Source organism: Calidris pugnax, unplaced genomic scaffold, assembly GCF_001431845.1.
Source record: "Calidris pugnax isolate Ruff unplaced genomic scaffold, ASM143184v1 scaffold252, whole genome shotgun sequence".
Classification (NCBI taxonomy): Eukaryota; Metazoa; Chordata; class Aves; order Charadriiformes; family Scolopacidae; genus Calidris; species Calidris pugnax.
Genome location: NW_015091118.1, coordinates 2,444,714 through 2,457,465, shown reverse-complemented (window position 1 = coordinate 2,457,465; position 12,752 = coordinate 2,444,714). Strand labels below are relative to the sequence as shown.

At 39.2% G+C, this 12,752-nt stretch overlaps 1 protein-coding gene across 4 annotated transcripts in view; it reads left to right on the top strand.

The window, feature by feature from the left end:
• The window catches only part of GRM5 (glutamate receptor, metabotropic 5), a 280,875-nt gene that overhangs the window by 247,228 nt on the left and 20,895 nt on the right, over window positions 1-12,752 (top strand). For all 4 annotated transcript variants that reach the window (XM_014958370.1, XM_014958369.1, XM_014958372.1 and 1 more), the window contains one exon: window positions 7,829-8,768. In XM_014958370.1, the coding sequence (XP_014813856.1) occupies window positions 7,829-8,768 (940 nt within the window). The remainder of the gene's footprint in view (window positions 1-7,828; window positions 8,769-12,752) is intronic.

Genomic DNA, 12,752 nt, shown 5'->3' with positions numbered 1-12,752 from the left:
TTGGAATCATTTCTCGACTCACACAACAAAACGTTGCTCTGTCTGTCTTATGTTGAATAACCAGCATCAGTTTTCTGCCACAAACTTCGCTATATGAAATGAAAAATACAGGGATGCTGCTCATAGAAAGGAAGAGAAATTAATGCTTTTATTTTTAAGTCACCTGTGGGATATCAGAATTCAGGTGCAGGAGGGGAGAAGACAGAAGGTACAAGATGTCCAAAGGTAGTGAGAAAGACAAATGGGAGGAAGAGTTTCCCTTGATTAAATCAATTACTGGAAAATTTGTCCATCTAAAAGTGAAGCTGAGGTGAGAAAAGGAATTTTTAGCTGCTTATATTTTATTTCCTCACAATTTTGTTTCATTGCTTATGCATACAACTTTCCCTAGGGACTAGGCTCCTCCTTGTACAAAAAAACTAGCCATTCTCTTCTGTTTCTCCAAATTTATCTATGCCATCCCAAGTCATTTTCTTCCTCCTCACTTAGTATCACGATGTGCTTTCCAATCTACTGTAGCTCCTCTTCTTCCCCGTGCATTGCGTTAGCAACATCCATACATTACAGCACCACTTCATGCATTACTATGGCCAGTGTGGCTGAGTCACAAACTCATTTAGAGCAAGAGAAACTCATGGGTTTAAGTTCACAAGTATATGCCAATCCTTCCACTGTTCCTCAAAGCCCTTCTTCATATTATATTCACAGAGGAGGGGAGAGAAATAGAGCCCTGGTGTGTTTAGAAACAAATTAAGGGATTTTCTTAACACTGAGGATCAAACCTAAATTAAATATATTTTTCAGTAGCTTGATGAGAATGGCCTTTTGGTTCTCCAAAAACCCAATTGACTTTGATGTTATGGCCTTCTGCATTCAAAAAGGGTGCCTTGGAAAGACCAGATAAGTTTTGTTCAGCATGTCAGAGCTTTTTCAGTGGAAGTAGGAACATGTTGGTCCAGTTATTGGTTTCCGGTGTTGGTTTAAGGACATTTTTGAGGTGGGAAAGAGGCAATTATTCTCTTTTTGTGATTCAGGGATAGCATACAACAATAACAGAAACGAAGCTTTGTCTAGTGACCTCAGGGACTGCAAGGAAAGTAGATGATATTAATTTCAGTGACACTTAGATTATCTTCAGGCTGTATTGACATTTTTCTCATTCTGTGTGTACTCCAAATATGCTGGCTATTTGATTTTCTTAATTGGATTCCCTTGAAAATGGGAGCGGAAATACTTTACAGCTCTTGAAATGTTTTCTTTGCCATTCAAGGATAAGGCTAAATACCAGAATTATATATATTTATGAATAGTTACAAAAATGTTTTCACCAAATAAGGTACAGTAAATCCAGGATAGCAGCATTGTGATCTTGTCTGCATGTCTGAAAGTGCCAGATAAGAGCCGGATTATCCAAACAACCCTTGAATGGGAAGAATTGAGAAAAAGGGCACCCCACCTTTAAGTGACACAACAGCCATTTCAAAGAGCTCTGCCAGCACTGATGCCGTGTCCTGTTCAGCTTGTACCAATCTGGATTCCACACTGAGAAGTGAGGATGGCTGCCTTCTTCATCCTGAGGGCACTGCTCATACTGTCAGCGAGAGCTGCAGAGAGCAGACAGTACCAGGAGCTGCTGCTGCCTTGCCTCTGGGCAATATCTGCTGCGGCTCATGCAAACCACCCGTGGGACCAAGGAGATGCTCAACATCAGATCTCTGTGGATGCCCACAATACTTTGGTCTACTCTTCCTGCAGTGTGCTGATCCAGGCTGCAGCTGAAGCCACAGGGGTCTGAGACTTGGGCGTCTTGTACGATTAGAACCTGCCCCTCCCCAGCAAAAATAATCATCCATACCTTGCCTGAAATATTTTCAACTGCTAACTATTTGTTGCCATCAAACTGCTTTCTTGTATTGTTCCTTGCAATAAAGTTACAGCCATTGGTAATTTCAGCAATGGTCTGACAGTTATGAGCATGAGGCAGAACACAGTTTAGCCCGTGCTGACATTGATTTTGTTGCTGAAACATCACTAGGATCTTGCTTTTGACCATAATTGGTAAGACTGTGATTCAGACTTAGGGTAGGAGAAGGACACAATTTTCATCTGGTTGGTTAGTGTTATAAGTGCACATCAGCAAAGATAGTGTCCAATTTTTACCCTGATTTTCTGTGTCCTGTATTTCACTTTCCTTTTTTATATCTTGTTCTTATTCTTATGCTTATGCTTATTCTTGTTCTGTATTTCTTATTCCAAATGAAACGTAGCCATTTCTAGAAGTCACTCTCACATTGGCCTCTTGGAGAAAATGAATGAGGACGAGTTAAGGGTTCTGGTGGCAATATAATGGGGGTTGGATAAAATGATCTCCAGAAAACCCTTCCAACTCCATATCATTCCATGATTCTGTGACAATGACCAGGATCTCTGGATGTCATTTTCTCCCTCCCACTCTTTGCTGGGTTTGTGGACTTCTCTTACCTCAAATGCTTGTTCCCGGTAAAGTGTGGACTTTAGCTTCCAGTCCATTTACAACCCAAGCCTCCATCACGAGCCACATGATGCTTCAGGCTCAAGTGAGCAGCTTCAAGAATGCTGAGCTCAACAAACAGCTCTTGGAGGCTCCTGGGCTTGATGAAGAGGGACTTGCCAACTAAGCCAGAAGGATCCACTTGTAATTGTGCCTTACATTATGGAAAGTTTGCTGAACATGACATATTCTGAACAAAACATTGACAACGTGCAGAGCCAGCATTTTTTGGTGAAGCTTAAACCAAAACATTAGAGTTAACATAAGGATGGCCCTGATTGCTGCAATTCATCAGTTGTTCCAGTCATTCTGCACACTTGTGTAATTAAGGAATCATTCTCCATGTGGTCACAGAGTAACTTTAATGTATTATTCTAAGATTCATGGCCTTGCCTTTTACTGCAACGTAGAGTGTATTTCAGTTATTAGAAACTTAGGCTCCTGAACTACAGATGCCCCAGCTTTTGCAGTTTAAGATGTGACCAATTCCAACTCCTGCCCTGCAGAGGTGGCAGAATAAACGCATGCACAATCATCAGTCACATCTATTGACTGTGCAAACCGGCTTTTGCTGATGGTTTCAGTAAAAGTGACAGCCTGGGAGCTGCAGCAGCTAAGAAGCAGCAACTGGTCACCTCTGCTATTGTGGCAACTATAAAAGGTCCCACTGGAACAAGACAAAAACTGGTGACCATAATAGCTTACCATAGCTACCAGAACCCAGTATTGAAATAATAAAGATGTCCTCTCTCTCTTCAGTTGTGGAGGGCACGGGGGTGCTTTGTCACCCAGGACTTTGTAGAGTGTAATCCTCACTTTTAACTTGCCAGTATGGGTAACAATTTGGGGGCTTATTTAAAAAAAAAAAAAAAAAAAAAGTAGTTATTATAAGAACTGCCCTGTCAGCTTCATGTAGATTTTTATTCTGAATCCTACATTTTTGCATCTCAACTCACCATACGTGAAAAGCCAAATAACTAGTCAAGATATCCCTTCTCCCATCTTTTGGGACTGTAAGTAGGGAAACATTCAGAAGCATTCATATAAAATATCTAACAGCTTGACATCAATACTCTTTGACTAATGTGTGCTAAATCCTATTAGGAGACTCTCCTTCACAACTGAGATGAGGCTAAGTTGTTGTTTAGGTTTCACTCTTGGTGTCTGGACTTTGGACTCTTGCTGTCCTTTGAAAAATCTGTGAAAAGTTACCAAGAAAACCAAGTGTCTTGTCAGGTGGTTTAACTCACTGCCCAGGATGTCAAACCATACTGAAAAATACTTAGGACTTTCTAAACCGACAGTTATTTTCTGCCAGGTTTAGTCTCCATTTACAAATCCATGGAGCATTAGTTCATGGTGTTGACTTAACAGATTTCACTGAATTCCCTTTCCTTTTCAGAGTGTGTCCTATTCACAAGCCATAGTCTGTATGTTTACCTTTGGAACTAGTTTAATTACATATTTTATATTGCCTACCCTGAAAGGGATTTTCAGTGCTAATACAGTTTTATGGATGCTGAAGGCATGGTAAGGTCTCTTAGGCATCAAGGATATCATAACAAATTAAAACAGTGTCATGATCAAATCCCCAGAAAATATGGACTATAATACAGTGCTTCATATCTGTGAACTCTTTTCCCAGATGAACTGCTTTTAAAGCAATATGAAAGATCAGAAATAAGTGACAAGTTTGGCTCTAGAAAGAGAGTGCAGGGTACTAACAGTCTTAGGGCAGTGGTCAAGCATGCAAGAGTTCTTCTCTCCTTGTTTATGGCACAGTGTAACCCATCCCTGAAGTAGCCATTTGTTTTCCAAAATAGCAGACTTTCTTTTTCTTTTTCTTTTTCTTTTTCTTTTTCTTTTTCTTTTTCTTTTTCTTTTCCTTTTTCTTTTTCTTTTCCTTTTCCTTTTTCTTTTCCTTTTCCTTTTTCTTTCTTTTCCTTTTCCTTTTCCTTTTTCTTTTTCTTTTCCTTTTCCTTTTCCTTTTCCTTTTCCTTTTCCTTTTTCTTTTTTTTTCTCTTTCTCTTTTTCCTTTTCATTTTTCTTCTTCTTTTTCTTCTTCTTCTTCTTTTTCTTTTTTTTCCACACAATAACCTTATACAGCCTTATCTGTAATTTGTTGTTGATTTAGGATGTTACTTTCAGAAATCCTTTCCCCAGGAAATCAAATGGGACTCTCATTTTTTATATTAGCTTGTTTTGCTATTCACATGTGAATCAAGTACCTTGCTCCTACTGGGTATATTTCTGGCCAGAAGAGCAGAGAGGCAGTTTTACATCCATTTTACTGGGGCTCTGGTCCCAGAAGTAGTGCACTCTTGAGCACAGAATAGAACAACTCTGCACCTGCTCCAAATTGGACTGGCTCCTAACAGCCTTTCCACAGGCCAAGGATTGCCTCAGTGCACTGCAGGGACCACAAGACAAGGATGCTGGCTCTGTTCCATCTGGAGTTTCTGAGCCAGCTAGGAGAGAAGACTTTCCAGGTGCTTGGAGATGTTGATGAAGTGTACGAGGTGGGCTATGGGGCAGGATCTTGTCCAAATGACCATTGAGCACACACATATTTAGGGGATAGGAATGAGTTCTTCTTGTGTTACCATTTTTCAGCTTTTGCCTTGATGTAATCCTGGCCATCAACCTAACCTGAACACTCACAGTGCAGTTTTCCCATATTTCTTTTGCTTGATCTAGTTGTCCCTTTCTGCAAAGTGCCATTGTAAGAAACCATTAGCTGTGAAGCTATTATATGAAAACCTCACCAATCATTGCTTTATGAAGACTATCCAGTCCTTAAATCTTAATTGAGCAATAAATCACTGCAGTTTAGTATTCTCCTTGTAAAGTATACCCAGTGATGGGGGAAAAAATGGGACAAATTTTCAACTCTTTTCTCAGGTATTTTATTAAGAGAATGTAGAAAGAGTAATAAAGCAATGAAGGCATGAAATAGTCTGAAACTAATGAGAAATGCTTGGTTATGATTCACCTTTGCTACATTAGAAACTGAGCAAAATTCAACCCCTCTATCATTGTCTGCATGCAAAGGCCAGCTGATAGATAAAGACCTTTTCTCTTCAAATTTCCCATCCAAAAATATATTCTAGTATTAGAAACTTGTAATAAATTGTCCCCAAAACATTAATTAAATTTTGGTAAGATCAGAAATAGATTTAGAGGTCACTTACTCATAAAACTTCTTGGGGAAGAACCCACATGAGAACATCTGCACACACCAAAGTATGCTTTCTGGTTTTTACTCTTTTCCCACCTTTGTTACTGGTATAAAATGTTGCTTTTAATTATATGATTCCTGTGCTACATTCATCCTGATGAAGCCAGAATGAAATACTGTGTCTCCCTTACACTGAATAAGGAAACCTTTTAGAACTAACAGGAGTCAAATAAGTATCATCAACTAATGCTAATGAGAGTGTTTCATAAAAATCTAAATATCTTTGTTACATTAAGACATGGTATTAACTTTATTATTGCAACAGAAAACTCTTCACATCAAAGCAATTAAAATATGAATGGCAAATTAATCTGCATTTAGTAACCAAGAGCACAATTCTGTTGCGCTGGAGTGACTGCAAATTCCTGTCCTTTAACTGCACCAATGACAAAGATTTATTGACCCTAATCCTTCTGATTTTTCTGCAAGAATACAGGACTATCTGCCTCATAATTCTGCCACACAATCTATTGAGTATTCCACCATATTGTAGGTTGTTGGGCATTTTTGTAATATTAATTGTCTAGAGATATAGAATAGAGAAATACTGTGAGCAGGGAGGAGCTAAGCCAAATATCTACCAATACTATTTCACGAAATGATTTTTACTACTAAGAATGTCTGTGACAGCTTTGGAAAATCATTAAGTTGCACCAAAAATGAAGGAAAATAGTAGATTTGGCTGTAGAAACTCCCAAATTATAGATCTGTTGTCTACATTTACTCCCGTTCATCCAGTCATTGAGGTCCCAGGTTGCCTAATTAATTTGGATTGCTTGGCATCCAGATGCCCAGTGCTGGGTACCCTCACTGCTGAAAACACAGAAGTGAGCACCCAGCCCTCCCTCCCCACAGGGCGAAGTGCCTTATTACCACCCATCCCGAGTCAGGCTGGCACTCTTCTATCTGACCTAGTCAGAAGACAGCAATCTGATTACAACAATCCTAAATTTTGAGGTCATTTAAATTTTGCAGTCAAGCAAAAGTGTAAGTATAAGTGTAGCAGAAACAAAAGCTTTTAGTTGCTTTTCCTCCTCTCCATCATCTCCTTCCAGCAATCCTGCCTTGGCTGGCAGTGCCAGTATGTCTATTGTCAGGAAGTTGCACTCCAGAGCATCAAAGTCTTCCCCTCTTATTCTTTTTCACTCCCAGAGCTATCCAGGCTTCACAGTGCAAAAGCAAATGAGGGATGGAGGAGGGACATCAGCGACAAGCTTTTGGCCACCTTTTACTCCTGTCCGTTGATCTGCACACGGTGGAATGAGAAGCTTCTTTGCCTTTCTATGGCATGCATACATAGAGTGACTTATCACAACCCATACATAAACTGAAAACCAATTGGCCTTAGATGGGGTTGCACTGTTTTAATTCAGCTGTGACACTAATTTATTGGTTTCAGTTTGATTTCATGAGTTAGATGAAGCTTCAATTCCTCAGAAGTCCCAAAAAGCTGAATGACAGATAAAGAAGAGAGCAGGGTGTGCCATCCCAGAATACCTATCATCTGCAACTCTGATCCCAGAAAACTTTTGTTAGAAAAGGCAGTATATCTGAGGAAGAAGTGCTTCTTTTTCTTGACAGCTAGAATCTATAGGATTCCTCTCCATAATCATTAAAGAGGTACTAATACCCATCATAGTGTACAATATATTTAGTAGGACTGACATCTGGTCATTTAAGTTCATATGTTACACAGACAACTTGGAAACATTTTGCTCTAAGGTAATGCAACTTGATTCTGAAATTTGTGCATAAACTACTAAATTTTAAAGAATTTAAGTGGAAAATTCCACTGTGTTGAGAGGTGGCTTATCTTAATCAGCTTGGTTATTTTTTCAGTCATTGTGTTATACTCCAGACAAACTGTATTGCTGAAATAAACTGTCACTGAATAGTATTTATTGTGCCATTACATTAACATAATCTTAGCCTGTATTTATTATAATGGCACCTTTCTGAAAGACAAAAAGAAGAGTAATATAAGGAAAATCTGTAAGTGTATCAGCAAAGAATCTCGCTCTTACATACTTCAGTTTACCTTCTTTTTTCTTTTTCTGTAGGTTGTGACCTCATCCCAGTCCAGTATCTCAGATGGGGTGATCCAGAACCAATTGCAGCAGTTGTTTTTGCATGTCTGGGTCTGCTGGCCACCTTGTTTGTTACAGCTATATTCATAATGTACCGTGATACTCCAGTGGTCAAATCATCCAGTCGAGAACTTTGCTACATCATTCTAGCTGGCATCTGCTTGGGTTACTTGTGCACTTTCTGTCTCATCGCAAAACCTCAACAGATTTACTGTTATCTTCAACGAATTGGCATCGGCCTCTCCCCAGCTATGAGTTATTCTGCTCTAGTAACTAAAACCAACCGCATTGCAAGAATCCTGGCTGGAAGCAAGAAGAAAATTTGTACAAAGAAACCTAGGTTCATGAGTGCCTGCGCCCAACTGGTTATTGCATTTATCTTGATATGTATACAATTAGGCATAATTGTTGCCCTCTTTATAATGGAGCCACCAGATATAATGCATGATTACCCAAGCATCCGAGAGGTCTACCTGATTTGTAACACCACTAACTTGGGTGTCGTAACTCCCCTTGGATATAACGGATTATTAATTTTGAGTTGCACCTTTTATGCATTTAAGACAAGAAATGTCCCAGCTAATTTCAATGAAGCAAAGTATATTGCCTTTACAATGTATACCACCTGCATCATTTGGCTGGCTTTTGTGCCAATATATTTTGGAAGCAACTACAAGATAATCACCATGTGTTTCTCAGTGAGTCTGAGTGCCACGGTGGCCCTTGGCTGTATGTTTGTGCCCAAGGTCTATATCATCCTTGCTAAGCCTGAAAGGAACGTACGCAGCGCATTCACCACATCAACTGTGGTCCGCATGCACGTAGGGGATGGAAAGTCATCTTCAGCTGCAAGCCGCTCAAGCAGCCTGGTGAACCTATGGAAAAGAAGGGGATCATCTGGTGAAACCCTTAGGTAATGTTTGCTAATGTGGGAGTGTGGGGAAGCAACTATGATCTTCTGAGAGTTGTTAATAGTGGAAGGACAAAGAGAAATATATTAATTCCCTTTGCCTCCACACTGGGAGAGGAATGAGTCCCCTCTCCCACATCTGTAACAGTTTCGGGTTTGATTTAGTTAAAATGCTGTGCAAAAAACAGGGGACAGAGCAATGGGCAAACAATTACAAGGCTGGAAGTACTGGTTGTGTCAACTGTAAACTTAATATAAGGAGAGAAACAAGATCTTAGGAGAAAAAACAACAGAACAAGAAATATAACTCATTGCCTTGTCTTGAATGCACCCATTTACAATCTCTTTCTCTTGAATGAATTGCATAGTGTCTGTATTTTGCCTCTAGTCACTGCAGTAAGACAACAGGCTTGCTACTAGTGCTACATAATCAAGATGGAGTACTAAACACAAGTGGCATCGTGAACAGCCACTCTCAGGCATCTGAGGAATTGTTTCATATGACTCTCCTGTTATACCTTTTATCTCCTATTCCCTTGATTTTCCTTTCTGGTATTATCTCTTCTGGCTTTCTTTCTTTTTATCCTCACCTATCTTCTCTTCTTTGCCTTTCTTGATACCTTTTTCTGTACTCATCCTCCTAACTCCATCAAATTCAGATGCTCACAGGTCCAACTCTTGCTACCTTTCCTACCATTGAACAGATACTCCCTTGCGAGATATTTCTTTGTTTCTTCCCAAGGATTTATTTGAATTTGGTGATCATGAAGGCAACCTGTATGTTCAGTGTAAAAAAAAATTAAAGGGAACATTGAAGACAAAGGAGAGCACTGGAATGGAAACACTGTCTTGATTCACTGAGCGTGCAAAAGTGCACCCAGTTCACTGGTTCGTTTTCATCTTTTGATCCCTTTAACTTTTGATATGGGTGCTATGGGGATGATTTGGGTTATTTAATTGCTAACATAAAAAAATCATTCTGCCTATATAAAAGTGCAGAGGAAGAGTTTTGTCATTCCTCAGCTATTCATGTCTAACCTGGAAGTGACAAGTAGGTAGATTTTCCTCCTCACTGAAACACACGTGGATTTTAGGATTGACAATGCAAATATTTCCAGATATGCCATTGCTCACAATTGGAGTTGGCATAGAATGAGGGCAATTTGTACTTCCATTTTTGTGTGAACCACAGTTTAGACTTGAGGGAAGATTTTATTAGTAATAACTGCAGGGCAGATTATGCCAAAGTGATGATTTGTTTCTGTCATATTATTACTATTGCTTCTCTTTCAGTGACATTGAATTGGCACAGAAATGGCCATTCTATTACAAGATATTTTATACCTACGATCAGTTAATGATAGTATCCCAGTTCCTTTCCTGGTGCAGTGTAGGATGCTATTTTAAAATGATACCAGCTTAAGTGACAGTTACTTGAAATGTCCTTTTCTACAGCCTCTGTCCGTTTGTCTGAATGACCTGAGATGTTCAGGTTAGAAGCTCTATAACAACTTCTGGGCCAGCTAAAAGAGGCATTCTTCATAATACATCCTGAATAAGAGGGCATTCTTCCCCTTCGAGATCATTATTTTCCCTCACTTTTGCTGCATTTGTTTTTCATCTCACAACTTTTCTACCGAACAAGATGAAGCTATAGATGATGGGAAGATCTTGGGCTTCAGAAGGATTTGTTGGTCACCTGTTAAGGTCCAGTTTTGAAAGATATTGCCCTAAAATCCGTGTTTTGTTCTGAAAAGTGCTGCTATTAAAAAATCCTAAAAGACAAGGTGTATTTTCTTCTTTTTGAGGGCTCTGTTTCCAGTTCTTTGTAACCCTTGATGTGTAGATAACACACGCAGCAGAGAGTTATTAGCATACTGTAATAGACCATCATTGACAGCGACTTATTTTTCAATAGCACTGTCTTGGAAACGTCTTCAATCCCAAAGAGCATTGAGAGTGCCTGATACGTGTGTGTAGGAATGAAAAAAAGCAGCACAAAGCTGATACATTGACATATTTATCTAGATGTAAAGAACTAGAAAATTTCAGTTGAAACCTAGAGAAAATCTTTCGTGCCATCAGCAGTGTTCATGAACACTTAAACCTATGACAAAGGCAGCACTTCTAAATGAATGTCTGAATCCTCAGCTGGTTAAACTGTGATGGTGCCAGTGAGTTTAGCAGTGCTCAGTCAGTGTTTGCCTGAAGGGTCTGGGAATCCAAGAGCAAATTGATTCCATCGATCATGGGGAATTCTCTCTAATCAATGCTTATTTGGTTGCATGAAAGAAAACAAAACAGAGTCCTGAAATGTGCTGAGTAAATTTAAAATGCTGCTCAAGACTTTACCCATGGCTGATATCACCTTCAAGAAAGAACAGAAAACCACTTTCAGGTTCAATACTGCTTACTGTGGAGCACGAGCAAACAGAGCCCAACCATTTTACTTTCTATTCAAATGTTTTTTTTAAAAAAACCTTGTTGCATAAAGTAATATTTTTCAAGGTATTATTCAGTACAATGCTCAAAAACTTGTTTGGATAGCTATTCAAGTAAACACCGAAGTACTCAGAATCAGAGGAAATGTGCACTAGAGCTACACGGCATTACTTAAATAGCTCAGAGGGGTTTTATTTAAAAGAGAATGAGTCACTGTTGAATTTTAAAGAAACATGCTATTTAAGTCACCAGTGCATAGAGGGGCCCCTATCATTAGCATTTTGCTTCTTGACACTAATTTATAGCACAGTGTAGTATTGCATCAAATCATTGTCAAACAGATAATGCCAATGCTCCATTCAGAGCTTTCACATCAGCTGCAAAATGACAGATAACAAGACTGCTTTTGCCTAAATAAAGCAATGCATCTGTTAGAGTCCTAAATGACTTTTTGCATGGGGTGTTCTTCAATTAAGAAAACTCAGGCAAGCTGTGGATATGTGTTGCAATGAATCTTGACATACTGAAATATGTAGAAGGTGAGAGTAAAACTATTCATTACCTAGTGAAATGAAAACCATTTCATGTAGGCTATTGTTATTCAGCAGTACTCACCAAAATATATTCTACTTTCATTTAAAAGTAAGACTAACAAACCAGACATTATCAGAAGCAACTCCACAAAGAAGAATGCTGAATACTACATAGCTGAATTCAAAGCCACAGACTCTGTGTAGAGAGGCATCTGGACCTTCTGCTTCCAGTTACCTTACCAGTTTATTTCATATAGACTAGCAAAGCCACAAATAAATTGAGCAAATCTTACCTTCAGATCTCAGGAACTATTATCACATATGCTACACAGCCCTTTTGCAAGAGTCCAGAATACAGGGCTAACTCATCCTTTCCTTATTCTCATATAACTCTGTATCCCAGGTAAAATATGGACTGTGTATTTCTGCTACAAGAGCTGCTGCTATGATATTTCTAGCCAGGACTACCCACCAAAAGGTCTCAGTCATTCTACCTTGGCCTGGGCGATAGAGCAGTCCATGTTCCAAAGTTTCCAAAGCAGAATATGTTCCAAAGTTTCTCTTACCTTCCAAATATCTCAGCCCAGGATTTCACACAGTAATTTAACCACTGTAGGTTTCTGTCTCTTCTGGAACATGTCTTTAAATGGCTCAAACCACACATGCTGCATTTTCCAAGCTTACTTATACTGACTCTGTAACTCTGTAAACACATGCATCTCCCTCCACTTTCCTGCAGAAAAGCAAGTTTGCTTTCCTTTCAAGCAGGTAATAAACTGTTCTGAGTGACCAGCAAAGTTTTAAAAGCAGCCCTAAACACTGTTTCTCCCATAAATATGTGCTAAGCAAGTCTTAAAAATACTACTAATATTTTTCTCTTTGCCCTTTAAACTTCTCCCAAATCTTCACAGTGCAGCCAATGTTACTTCTACCCAATTCTCCCACTGTTGGCTGTAGATGGCCCTGTGGTTCCTACACACAGCTGCTTCTTTTGGAGGTCCCCAACCTAACT